This window comes from Erpetoichthys calabaricus, chromosome 2 (assembly GCF_900747795.2).
Source record: "Erpetoichthys calabaricus chromosome 2, fErpCal1.3, whole genome shotgun sequence".
Lineage (NCBI taxonomy): Eukaryota > Metazoa > Chordata > Cladistia > Polypteriformes > Polypteridae > Erpetoichthys > Erpetoichthys calabaricus.
Window position 1 is genome coordinate 37,020,480 of NC_041395.2, and position 14,760 is coordinate 37,035,239.

Below are 14,760 nucleotides of genomic sequence, written 5' to 3' on the forward strand. Positions count from 1 at the left end.
TCACAGTTGAAACAATCTACTTTTAAATCCTGGCCCTGCTAATGTTTGAGTGCAGTTTGCATGTTCTCCAAATAACATTTTCCCTTCTCTCTCTCTAGCTGCTCTGGCTTTCTTATAACATTTCAAGCACTTCTACATTAGTTAATTGGTAATTGTAAAATGAAATAAGTACAGGTGAGTGTGTGAATGTGGCCTGTGAAAGGCTGTGGAGAAGCTACAGCAGGTTGGTGCCTGGCATTGGCTTCTGGGACCCTTATATTTGGTGAAAGTGCTTAAGAAAATATTCAGAAAATCTTACATTGCGTCCACCAGGTGGCCATGATCTGTGGTCACCATTTATGGCAAAGTGATTAATAATAACAATAATAGTAATACATTGTATTTATTTGTAGGCACCTTTCTAAACACTCAAGGACAACAAACAATAGATAAAACACTGATTATTAACAAAACTAAAATACAAAAATTAAAATCAGACAGAGCAATTGTAATCAGAGAAAAAGCAGTCTTAAGCAAATGAGTTTTAAGTTTAGATTTGAAAAGTGAAAATGATTCAATATTTCTAAGCTCAGATGGTAGTGATTGAGAAATCAAGTCATAACCTGCATAAACAAAGAAAGTAAATGCAGAGCAGCAACATCTGCTGAACATGAAGCATATTGCAGAAGCCGATTAACTGACAAACAACAAGAAAGAATGTGCTCTGCACAGGTTCTAAGCAGAATGAATAGCAGTTTAATAAAATGCTCCAAGAATCACTTAAACCACACTTGAATAGACATAAAGGCAAAAACACAACATACCTAAACTGATTACATGTTCAACATCAATGTAAACTGGCTTAAGAAAAAAAATTCAAAGCAACAGAACCAAACAAAAATGTTGAGACAATAAAAAGTTTCACTGGCTTATAAAATATCGTAAGAGATCAAGGGATCTCTGCCATGTCTTTGAGAAGATACCAATGTAATTATCCTACGGTTATAATGAGCGAACGGAAATAGGACAATCCACAAAACAACCCGCTTAAAGAAGCTGTGTTCAGAATATTAGAATTGACGAGTCAGAAATTACTGGTGGTGTGAGATGATTAAAGGGGGTAATAAAGTTCTGCATATCTAGTAAAGTGAGGTGATGTAATCAGAAAAACATAAAAAAGCAGATGAATTACTTAACTGATTTCTCATTCCATTGACAGAGACATTTGCACATAACTTTGTGCAGACAAAGAATTGTTCTGCATTCTCATCTGGACTCCATGACTACCATCAGTACCTGGGTCAGAAGGTCTGGCAAAGTTGGCTGGACAAAACTCCACTACAGCTTAACAACAGAATCTATATTTTCTTGAAATGGTGAAAAAGTGGGAGTGGGCCAAGGCTTTTTAACCTTTTACAGTGTCCTTCAAACATCACAGTGGATCTCATTCATTAGATATTACAGCGTGACAACTTTGCCAGCCCATTTGACCCTGGTATTCACGTTGGGTTGGACAAACCACAATTGAAGCTTCACAAAGATCTTTCTTTTCACGAAACTGTGAAAACCGGGGTGACCCAAAGACATTTAACCTCTTATGGTGCCATTTTAACACCAAAATAAATCTCACTCATTATAGTGTGCCAGCTAAGCCACCCCATTTGACCCAGATACCCACGTCGGGTCGTGTAAAACTTAAAATGTTATTGATCAAAGGCATCTGTTTTTCTGTTAACGTGGAAAAAGTAATTATTTTGCACGAGGTATGTGAACAAGTAGCTGGCTATAATAGTAGTTGCCAATAAGCAGTCTTGTCATTTACGTGATATCGAAGAAATCCCCACACTTACCCGCAAAGCTAACTTCCTACCAAACGTGCACACGCGCGAAGCTCTGCGGCACAAGGTTGCCATGCTTGCTGTTGTTATCCCGTGTAAAGCACAACTTCCGCTTGGTCCTACTGCAAAAACATTCCGCCGGTCCTCCTTAAACAATTACGTAAAATAGGTTCTGAAATGTGTTCTAGGAATCAGCGCATGCTCCCAACCTCAATCCGGGATATTTAGGAAACACCTCTTTGTGACTGAAAGACAGGTGTGTTTTCCAAAGAGGGAGATGTCGATCTTATTTCAAAGAGACCAGTGCATTGAAAAATGTGTATCTGATCAAAATTTGCCTAAATTCGAAAAAGTATTACAACTTTTTTTTTTTACCTTACACTTCATCAACGTAATCATGTGAACTTTATAATTAATGAAATTTAAGATTTTTGCGAATATTTTCTTGTTTAATGTTTCTATTTGTTTTAAAATTATGTACCGAATCAAATTCCAGTTTCCAGTGGATAGTTTATCTACTCTGCCTTTCTTGACTATTTACTATAATGCATTTCACATATACCTGTTGTGCCTTTCTTTTCTATAGCACCTTTCGTATCTATCTATCTATCTATCTATCTATCTATCTATCTATCTATCTATCTATCTATCTATCTATCTATCTATCTATCTATCTATCTATCTATAATAAGAAGAAGAATACATTTTATTTATATAGCGCTTTTCCCATGCTCAAGGCACTTATAGATAGATAGATAGATAGATAGATAGATAGATAGATAGATAGATAGATAGATAGATAGATAGATAGATAGATAGATAGATAGATAGATAGATAGATAGATAGATGATACTTTATTAATCCCAAGGGGAAATTCACATACTCCAGCAGCAGCATACTGATACAAAAAAAAAACAGTATTAAAGAGTAATAAAAATGTAGGTAAAAACAGACAACTTTGAATAATGTTAACGTTTACAACCCCCCCAGGTGGAATTGAAGAGTCGCATAGTGTGGGGGAGGAACGATCTCCTCAGTCTGTCAGTGGAGCAGGACAGTGACAGCAGTCTGTCGCTGAAGCTGCTCCTCTGTCTGGAGATGATACTGTTTAGTGGATGCAGTGGACTCTCCATAATTGATAGGAGCCTGCTGAGCGCCCTTCACTCTGCCACGAATGTCAAACTGTCTAGCTCCATGCCTACAATAGAACCTGCCTTCCTCACTAGTTTGTCCAGGCGTGAGGCGTCCTTCTTCTTTATGCTGCCTCCCCAGCACACCACTGCGTAGAAGAGGGCACTCGCCACAACCGTCTGATAGAACATCTGCAGCATCTTATTGCAGATGTTAAAGGACGCCAGTCTTCTAAGGAAGTATAGCTATCCTTTTCATTTCACTGTATATGTATTATTCATGTATATCTACTGTAGATTATACATCTTATATTTCACCAGTCATAATTTTTATACAGTATACCACTTGTCACATCAATTTGTTTGTTTACCTGTTGTCCTTTCCTGTCTTGTTATATATTCCCTGCCTTATTGATTCTACACTACACCTCATCTTTCATTTCTCTCTTTTTGTCTTCCTATCTGATCATCCTTTCTCTTAACACTATCCTCCACTCCTTCACTCAACTCAATTCCTTGCACATACCCCTCCAACAAAAGAGGGTCAAGTTTCCTAAAACTTTTAAAGCTGGAAATGAACGTGACCCAAGTAAATAAAAGTCCGATCGTTGGGAAGGAGGTTGTGTTTTTCAACACTATAAACCCCCATTTAGCGTTGTTCATTGGTCACGTGGTGTTTCCCTAACTGGTTTACATATAGAGCAATAGCATCCCAGATAGCAGCCGCAAGTGGGCCACATCTGGTTTAAAACTGGCACCTCTGGTTCACTTCTGGCAGCGGCATGATGGATATGGGCCACATGTGGCGCACAGTTGATGAATCCGCCAAATCAGCTTCCGGTACGGCATATGTGGGCCAGTACTGGGCCATTAGCATAGTTCTGCGATTGGATGCATGACTCAGAATAGGGCAGTGACGTCTCATGGTGAGGTGTCTTTAAAATAAAATGCAATATTTACAGTTAGCATATGTCAATATATTTTTTTTTTCATTTCAAAATCGAAGATGGTGTGGTTAAGAGCCGGCTACAAAATGCGTGTAAATATCAGACTGACCACGGAGTTTTATTATTTATTTATTTGAGAAATCTCGTTTCTTTGTGACAAGTACAAACAAACACATCTCAAGGATGAAATATCGTGAACTTTACAAACTTTCTCCAAATTTTAAACACTATAAACGGCGGGCAGAATTTTCGACAAGTATCCAGCATCTGCCATGACTGCTTTCAGCCTTTTTGTGGATTCGAATTTTCTCAATCTGTGCTTAAAAAAAAAAAGGTAATTTCTTTGATTGACATTGTGGCCAGCCATTGAGATAACTATCGGACTGCCTTCTGACGTTCACGTTAGCCAATGAGAGAACACCTTGAGTGACGAACAGTTGCCCATTCAGTCAGACACTAAAGTTTGTAGTTGACTGATGGTGAAGCGGTAAGTTAATATTCGATTATTTCATATATTATGTGTTGGTTATTATCGTTCATGTTAAAATGTTTATATTATGAAAAACGTAACCAATTAATTGCATAGTATGCAAGGTGCTGTAACGTGCTTAAACTGTTATATAAGCCATTTTTAAATTATTCGGCGGGCTTTTTTTTTTACTTAAATACTTATGATATCCAGATATTAAATATAATAAGCGGTGACGAAGGCAAGCAAGTAACGTTAAAATTTGGTATTTATTTTAGCACGTGATATATTAAGTTTTTAACCGCTTAGAAACACCGAAATTTTTCGCTGTTAGTGCGTTTAGTTAGCATGAGCGGAAGTGCAAACGTAAAAACCCGCGAATGTGAGTTTATTTTTATAGAGTGAAAGACGCACAATGGTGGACGTGGCATCAGACTTAAACTTTGTTAAGGTATGTCTTGACAAATAATGAGTGCTCAATTGGAGCTTTTTACAATGTTCCAATCAGAACGGAGGCAACGTTTATTTGTGTATCTCATAATGTAGTTTGTCACTGTATAAGCCTTGAATCGTAGCACTATGTATACGTTATATAAATAATATTTTCTTGTCCCTTTCTTTTCTTTTGCAGCATTGAACAGTAGTTGGGCATTGACAGGTATATTTTGGTATTTCATAGTAATATGGACAGGGCAAAATGGAATGTAAAACGCATTAATCTGAGAAAAAGGGCTATAAAGAGGGTGAATAAGTTGATAGATTCATTGGAGAATGAAAGGCAGGTTAGTGGTGGGATTGAAATCACTCACAGTGAAATACATGTGGATGAGATTCAAACTTCTCAATTTGGTTGTTCTTGTGATGATTTGGAATCCAGTCAGTCAGAGAGTGACAGTGATGATAACTTTGATTGTGGGCAGAACGATTACCAGGACACCCTCCAGGCAAGTTTGAGAAATTGGGCTCTTCAGTTCAGTATCCCTTTAATTGCCTTATCTGCATTACTAACTATACTCAGAATTAATCATGCTTTTTTGCCAAAAGATGCAAGGTCCTTACTGAAAACTAAGACTGCTTACACAGTTGAAATGCTTGGTGGTGGTTCATTTCATTACTTTGGCATTAAACATTCTCTGAGAGCTTTCTTTGAAAAGGTATGGTCAACTGTTCCAAGTGGACACACTTTTAATTTGCAACTTAATTTTGATGGGCTTCCTATTTTTAAGAGTTCTTCACTTCAGTTTTGGCCAGTTCTTGGAATTGTTAAGAATTATATCAAGATTCCAGTTTTGATTGCATTGTTCTGTGGATGTTCAAAACCAAACTCACTTTCTGAATACTTGAGTGCTCTAGTCAATGAGTTAAAAACAATTGGAAAAGGATTTCCTGTGAAAGGAAAAACATTTTTCATCACTTTATCTTCAGTTGTTTGCGATGCACCTGCTAGAGTCTTTATTAAGGGCATAAAATCACACACTGGATATCACAGTTGTGATAAGTGTGTACAAAAAGGAGTATATGTAAACCATCGTATGACATTTCCAGAAACCACTGCAAGTCTTCGAACGGGTGAATCATTTAAAACATTAGATGATGATGCACACCATGTAGAATCTTCACCTCTCTCAGAAATCATAGATATGATTAGATAGATAGATAGATAGATAGATACTTTATTAATCCCAATGGGAAATTCACATTCTGCAGCAGCAGCATACTGATACAATAAATAATATTAAATTAAAGAATGATAACAATGCAGGTGAAAAACAGACAATAACTATGTATAATGTTGAATGTTAACGTTTACCCCTCTGGGTGGAATTAAAGAGTCGCATAGTTTGGGGGAGAAACGATCTCCTCAATCTGTCCGTGGAGCAGGACAGTGACAGCAGTCTGTCGCTGAAGCTGCTCTTCTGTCTGGAGATGATACTATTAAGTGGATGCAGTGGATTCTCCATAATTGATAGGAGCCTGCTGAGCGCCCTTCGCTCTGCCACAGATGTTAAACTGTCCAGCTCCATGCCAACAATAGAGCTTGCCTTCCTCACCAGTTTGTCCAGACGTGAGGCGTCTTTCCTCTTAATGCTGCCTCCCCAGCACACCACTGCGTAGAAGAGGGCGCTCGCCACAACTGTCTGATAGAACATCTGCAGCATCTTATTGCAGATGTTGAAGGACGCCAGCCTTCTAAGGTAGTATAACCGGCTCTGTCCTTTCTTGCACAGCGCATCAGTATGATTAAGGGATTCCCGCATGATTACATGCACCTTGTATGCTTAGGAGTAATGAGACGTCTCTTGGATTTGTGGATAGGAAGCAATGGCCCACTACAGTGCCGTGTTTCAGCCAGTCAAGTGTCGTTAATTTCTGATAAGTTGGTAGCGTTACGTGGTTTCATTCCTAACGAGTTTGCAAGGAAGCCCCGTTCACTTTTTGAAAGACTACGGTGGAAAGCAACTGAGTTGAGACAATTCTTATTGTACACGGGTCCAGTTGTTTTGAGAGAGATATTTCACTCTGAGGTGTATCAAAATTTCATGCTGCTCTCTGTGGGTATATACATTTTAGCAAGTCCTGAGTACTGTTCAACTATGAATGATTTTGCTAACTCTCTGCTAGTGGCATTTGTCAAGCATTTTAGTGAGTTATATGGTCCTGAGTTTGTCAGCTATAATGTACATGGGCTAACTCATTTAAGTCAAGATGTTAAAGTCCATGGTAGTTTGGATGTTATATCAGGTTTTCCATTTGAAAATTATCTAAGAAAGCTAAAGAAAATGGTTAGACGACCTCACTGTCCTTTAACACAGGTTATACGTAGGATTTCAGAGCTTGACTTTTTGCATTTAAATTCTGATTTTAGCATACACCCTCAAAAGAGGTTTAAAATGCAACATTCAGATGGTCCAGTTCCATTACACTTTGAGGTAGTACTCCAGTTTAAAGAGGTGGAGTTTAATGGATTTGTCATCAAAGTTTCTACAGGGGATTCCTGTATTAAAATTGATAATAAAATTGTCATAGTTCAAAATATAATTGTGCATGAAGACAGGGAATATGTTGTCTGTCAGGAATACCAACACAAGGCCATATTTTTTGAATATCCAATTGATTCTTCATGCCTGGGGATTTTTGTTGTGTCCAAGCTTTCCTCAAATCTTCAGTGTTTACCTATTGGTTCTGGCATGCTGAAATATGTCCGTTTGCCACTAGATGACAAATATCTTGTAATCCCCCTACTTCATATACAGTAAACACAGATTAATTGGTACAGTATTTATTTTTTTGTTTGTTTGTTTCTTCCTTCCTGTTGTGTTACAGAGTTCATAAGTGCTTTTTTCTAATTAGTTTTTTAAACTCTCATCACCCCACCACTTGCATTCTTTATATTCCGGACCGATTTATGGTGGTGTGTGAAGTTGCTAGGTAAGCAAATTTGATTATTTCAACTGTACAAATGAAATCATGTTTAACTAATATAATTTACTGTATATATTAATCATATGTATTATTATTGTTACTTATATTTGATTAGTAATTGTAAGCATGCATGCATGTTGTAAGTGCATTTATCAAGGACTTTTATAAATGTTTTAAAAAAATCTTTGTTTTTAGTAATTTTTGTAGGCTATGTATCACATTGTGAATTTTTCGGAATGCAATGAAGTTGAGTTGGTGCCATCCAATTGGGTATCCAATGGAGTGTGTGCTTGGCCACCATATAAAACTGGAGATATCCATAAGGCTATAATAAATAAAGAGCAGCCGAAAGAAAACTGGAAATCATTTAAGGTTGAAGTTATGTACACGACAGGTTTGTATTTATAATATTTGGTATAATTGTCATATCATATCATGTCATCTTCCAGCCCACTATATCCAGAAAAGGGTCACGGGGGTCTGCTGGAGCCCATCCCAGCAGGGTGCAAGGCAGGAACAAACCCTAGACAGGGCTCCAGTCCATCGCAGGGTGCACACGCATACACACACTAAGGCCAATTTAGGATCTCCAAATCACCTAACCTGCATGTCTTTGGGAGGAAACCGGAGCACCCGGAGGAAACCCATGCAGACACGGGGAGAACATGCAAACTCCACACAGGGAAGACCCAGGACAGGAACCCAGGTCTCCTTACTGCGAGGCAGCAGTGCTACCACTGTGCCACCCTGGTATAATTGTATTCCTGAGTACTGTATATCCATATTATAGAGTAAATGCTCTTACATCTGGAATTTAACAGACAATTACAGAACTGCAAGACTGAAGCTTCCAGTTGCCGAAAGACACTCAGATTTGCAGACAGCAGAAGATGAAGAAGATGATGAAATTCCAAAAAGGACAAAAAGAAGGAAAATGTAAGCCTGAAATAGTTAATATGCTTGAACTGTAGCATCACCTGCCGACTGTTGCTTGTGTTAATACAGTGAATTTTCAAGCTGTAATACTTGATCTTTTAAAGAGAAAACACTAAGTTTAATGATCCAGTTATCTCATTTTATTTATATACTGTAATTTAATATAGTATAACTACCACAAGGCTAATTCATGAAAATTTGTCTAAATTGGTAAAGCATTTTTTCTCATAATTGTACAGTTGTATGTTGTATAACTGTGTATTTTGTCAATAATTTCTTAATCTTTTCCCAAAGAGCAAACACAAGATTTGATAGTGATAGCGACGGTGATGTCTGTAGCAAACCCAAAAGCCATCTACCTCCACCACCCAAGATAACCCCTCCTCAAAAATTTTCAAAATCAACCACCAAGATATCTGCTGACCTTGGAGAACTTGGACGAAATGCAAAATCAATGTGCAGGATGCATCAACCTGACAGTGTTCAGCTACATTCTGAATGTAGGTCCACTGAATGTGGAAGATGCACTCAAGAAATGAAAAGCCTGAGAAATTATTACAAAAATCAAAGTGCATCTATAGTGGAAGAGCACCTAACCCCAGAGTGTGTGGAAATTACAAATACTGCATTTAGACACTGGTCTACCTCACAACAAAATGATGGACCAAATCAAGACATTAATGGCCGTAAGTGTTTTATCTCAGTTTCTCTTTAATATAGCTGCCTCTGTGTTTGTCACTTTAAATAAAGCCCTGATAACCAGACTCAACTGTGAAGCACGAAAATAATTACCCTAAATGTTTTACATTTTGAGTAAAAGAATTATGAATCTGTGCAACTTTGTGTGTGTATTTAATGTTTCTCACAGGACTCACTTTTCATTACCTTTATTCATTAATACAGCTAAATTGATTTTACCTTCTCTTTTCATTCCACGTCCCAAGAGCCAGCTTCTGTAGCCGAGGATCGGACCGCTAAGGTCCCCGCCTTCAACCACCACCCAACTCACACTGCACCCGACCTCCTTGGCCGCTCCCATAGGTGGTGAGCCCATGGGAAGGGGGACTCACGTTGCCTCTTCGGGCTGTGCCCGGCCGAGCCCCATGGGTGCAGGCCTGGCCACCAGGTGCTCGCCTTCGAGCCCCACCTCCAGGCCTGGCTCTAGAGGGGGGCCCCGGTGACCCACGTCTAGGCAAGAGAAAACGCCGTCCCAAGTTTTCATTCATCATAGAAGGTTTTCAGAGTAGAGCCGCTGCTCCTCCACATCGAGAGGAGTCAGATGAGGTGGCTCGGGTATCTGATCAGGATGCCTCCTGGACGCCTCCCTGGTGAGGTGTTCCGGGCACGTCTAACCGGGAGGAAGCCCAGGGTAAGACCCAGGACACGCTGTAGGGACTATGTCTCTCGGCTGGCCTGGGAACGCCTTGGGATTCCCCCGGAAGAGCTAGAAGAAGTGGCAGGGGAGAAGGAAGTCTGGGCATATCTGCTCAAGCTGCTGCCCCCATGACCTGACCTCAGATAAGCGGAAGAGAATGGATGGATTCTCTCTTCATCTGTTTCCTTTATTTTTCCACTTTTCATCATGCCAATTTTTAGTTTACATTTCATCCCCTTTGGTAAATGTCTGTGACAATTATGATCTTATTTTGTTTGATATTAATTTTGTGGTGTTTGTACATTGTTTTAGCCATTCTTCGAAACATTCAGGTTAAGCAGGAAATGATGATGGAGCAAGTCAAAGTGATTTTAAAAACCGTACAAGACCTACATGAGAAATGCTGTAGTGACAGTGGTTCAGATCCAGTGCTGGAAAAAGACATTCTTCCACTTCAAGATCTCACATCCATGCAACAGCTTGAAAGTGACCTAGCGGTTGGTGGAGATTTAAAAAAAAACTAGTAAGGAAGAACTTTTTTAATAACAACTGAAACATATACCTTCAAACAACGACAGCTTCAAGTTGTCTTAAATGCCCAAATGGCGCTCATCAGATATGCACAAGCTGTGATGTGTAGTCAAAATCGTAGGCATAGTTAAAAAAATAAATATATTGTTAATTATTTAAGTCAGAAAAGCTTTTAAACAGTCTACAACATTACATTTTTAAAAGGACTGAAAAAATTCCTATCCGAGCATGGTTGTCAGTTTTTGGGAGTATTGAAGACTGCTACTGTAGTCAAATCTTTGTTGAAAATTAAATGAAGTGCTCATAACTTGACATGTCTGACCACAGATAACATCTGTAAAGGCCGTCAGTATTGGGCATGACAATATGCTAAAGGACTGTCAAAAGCTTTTTTTTTATTTGACACTGCTGGCATATCATATCAAAAGGTGCTTGGAGTCCCATGTCCAAGCTTACCCCAAAGATTCAGCATGTACATTTTATTATATAGCTCCACCTATATTAGCTTTATTGGAAAGCTACCTAAAAACTTAGGTGCTTGAACTTCTAGTATATTTTACTTTGTTGCTTGTTCCGATTCCTTCTAATGTTTCTATTGCATCGAGCATTTTAAGAAGTTATGAACTCCAGTGAATTATTTTTTTTTTCTTTCTGTAAACCTGTGGCAGATTACATTGCTTGGGATTCAAGGAGGCATTGATGTGAGAGACACGGTGTGGAGAATCATGAGGCAAACTTTGACCAATTCATTGGACAAACAACTTAACTGGAGGGGAATAAATGGAAAAACATGTTTTCATAGCCTTCACATTAAGGATATTGTGATTGGTGAGTATTTATAATGATTTCAATATGCATACACTGCCATTTAAAATGAAGTAACCTGTGACTGAAAATTTCTGTGAGATGAGTATCTTTTTGTTGTTTGTTTACAATAAATCAAGCTATTAAAGGTAAACTATATGCATTATGACCAGATTAAAAGTGTACATGTTCTCTGCATTAACCATCTTAAGTTTCACATTGACATGGACAATAGTTCCTTATTAAATGTCACTTTCCTTGTCAGAAACTACTGTTTGAAAAAACCTTAACACACAAACACTTTTTTAATAGCCAGGTCAAGATGTAAACAAACTAAGTGGCTGCTCAGGGCCCTCCGGCCACCAAGGAAACCCCAGTTGAATGGGGGGGGGGAGATCTAATGTTTAACATTCAACATTAAATGAAATATATCAGGCAAAATACTAAATGGTGTTAAAAAATAAAGGGAAATTATAGCCATGTATGATAACTACTTTACTTTATTTTCCATATACAAGTTCTTACATTAGGAATTTGTCATTTTTGCATACCCCAGCTTGTTCTCCAGAGACACAGAGAGGGAAAGAAGCTTTTGCATCAGAGTGCAATCTATTTGTACAGAATAAAATTCTACTTTGGGTCTTAAAGTCTTCAGCCAGCAGTGATGCTAACCTGTAATCGGGTTAAACATTAGTGATAAGCAATTGGTCATGTTTGTGAACTAACTACAGGGAAGTATTTAAAGCCAGTCATTTAGGCAGTAACGAATGCAAATACTGTATTGTACAAATATCTCTAGTTGTAAATATTGTTTCTTGTCAGAATACAACTACATTTTATATAGTCGCTTTGTTTACTGAAAATAAACAACCACGACATAGCCTACACTTGCAGCCTGTTTCTTTACCATTATGGTTGGATGCAGTCAATGCTCATGTCTGACAAATAACCAAGTATCAACTGCTGATTGACTCAGACTGTATAATGACTGTTCTTTAGATGCAGTACGAAGAAACTCTAACATCAAGAGCCACAACTCAGGAAATAGAAATGTGGATTAAGAGATGGCTTCATCTGGCTGCAGATAGGGATGGAGGGAGACGAGCAAGAATGGAGCGTCAGAGGAAGAACAGCTATCAAGAATCAGGTGAGCACTATCAACCCTCAAACACGTCTAGTAAGAAGTTAATTAGGAAATTGTATAATTTCAAGTAACTGATCAACTGTTGATTTCTTGGCTGCAGGTGAAATGCATGTTCTTTCAAGTCATCATTAAGACCAGCCTTCTAAACCTTTGCTGAGGACAAGCTGGACAAATGTGATACCTTGATCTGCCACAACCTTCCCAAAGAGATTAGTGCTCATTCAATGCTTTCTGAGTTCTAACATCAGGCACCATCTGGAACTGTGTGTAATAGTGGGTATCCAATCATGGACTTTATAAAATTAATGTTTGTACATTTTGTTGACTGAAATTTTTACCATCACTGTTTGATACATTCTTGTTTTGTGCTTGTTTTAAAGACTTACATTTAGGAAACCTTTCCCTGTTTGTTTATTTAAATAATTCATTGTGCAAGACAACAGTTAAAATTAAGTTCAATATATAAAGTAAAAATCTATTTTATAATATGTGTATCTCACCTATGTGATGTTTTTTAGGCACATACAGGCTTATTTGTTATTTTTCCATGTGTATGCTCACATGATTCATAAGAAAATGGTAATGTAAAACTGTATAAATTGCAAATGTATTATAGACTATTTTGTCATGGTGGTTTATTTATTTGGATATGTCAGAAACGCAAGGAACTTTGTTTTGTTTGTTTTCTATATAAATAAAACATTTACTTTTATTATTGTCACATCTACAAACTTTAGTATTAGTAATTTTGTTACTGATTATGTAATGCAGATTCAGGATTGTTCTGTTTGTTGAAATGCATTACACTGTATATGACAATAAAATGTAATAAGTTTAAATATGCGTATTTGGATTTGTTTGTTCATATTAAAGATATGCAGTAGATAATAGTCGGATAGCGTATATGGAAAGTAAGAGTAAATAATTGATATTTAAATAAGTAATAGTGTAACTTAAAATACTATATACTATTATACTATGTAATACTATAGTCATATAGAATAGTATAGTATATAGTTATAATATTATTTACTCCATATTTACTACTACTTATAATAATATTACTAGGGTGTATAATTATATTTAAATTATATATTTATAATTTATAAATTATATACAATTATATTAATTATATATTTAAATTATTTTAATTATATTTAAATGAGCAAAGTGAAAATCTGACCTGTGGCCCACATGAGGCCCAGTTAATTTTCATCTGGTTCAGTGCTGGGCAGACTTCGGCAGGTTTGGCTGAGTTTTAATTTTGTTTTGGCTGGGATGCGGCATCCGGATGTGGTCCACTCTCTTGCCATCAATCCATGTGGTAAGTGGGCCAGAAAGTCCTAGCAGAAGTGGACCAGATTTGGGCCAGATGAAATTTGCTATCTGGGATTTTCACCATGGGATCAAGTTTTTATCTATTTTGTTCAGTTATGACCCTTTATTAGCAGTCATTTTAACGTAAACTAGCCAACGTTTTGCCCTAAACGGCACACATTAAAAATAATAGTAAAAATGTATTTAATATTGACACAGTTGATGAAATACACATCAAAATAACTCGACACATGGGTGTTTAATACTGAGTCAAATTTAGTGTCCATATGTCTTTTTTATGGAATGTATCTTCGTTTGCAGGTTTTCGGGGCATAGGCTATACTGTATCTACTGCACAATTCACAAAGGTCTCCTCAAGATTTTATTTTTCTTTTATATAAAAAATGTCGAACGATTTACTTCGAGCATAACGAAACACCAAGACGAGTCGAACGGTATGTCATATGTGGGGATTTTCTTGAAGTGATTTCAAAGAACACAGTAAGATGTTTTGTGTAACATCAACACTGTAAAAAATCACAAAATGCAAAAGTTCTTTAGCTTGTATCTGTTTTCAAAGAAAGACGGCGTGCTGTAAACTGTTACGTGTTAGCTTAAGCTGCACTCCTGACATTCTTGTGTCCCACTGTTTCTTAATCTACCGGGTATGTTCTCTGTAGGAGGGCAGTGTTTCTCAACCCGTGGGCTGCCCCAAATGTGGGTCGCTGGAAACCATACACGAGTCCGTCAGTTTAGATTTAACAAATATTACATCCACTATCGCTTTACCGTTTGAAGGACTTACTGATTGCAGATTTTACATCTTCACTCAGTCAAAGGGATATTTGCCCCGCCATACTCAGGAA

The 14,760-nt window shown here is 37.6% G+C and overlaps 1 protein-coding gene across 2 annotated transcripts in view; it reads right to left on the bottom strand.

The window, feature by feature from the left end:
- The window catches only part of mettl17 (methyltransferase like 17), a 37,829-nt gene extending 35,852 nt beyond the window's left edge, over window positions 1–1,977 (bottom strand). For both annotated transcript variants that reach the window (XM_051922323.1, XM_051922322.1), the window contains exon 1: window positions 1,830–1,977. In XM_051922323.1, the coding sequence (XP_051778283.1) occupies window positions 1,830–1,892 (63 nt within the window). In that variant the 5' untranslated portion in view covers window positions 1,893–1,977. The remainder of the gene's footprint in view (window positions 1–1,829) is intronic.
- Window positions 1,978–14,760: the final 12,783 nt, after the last annotated feature.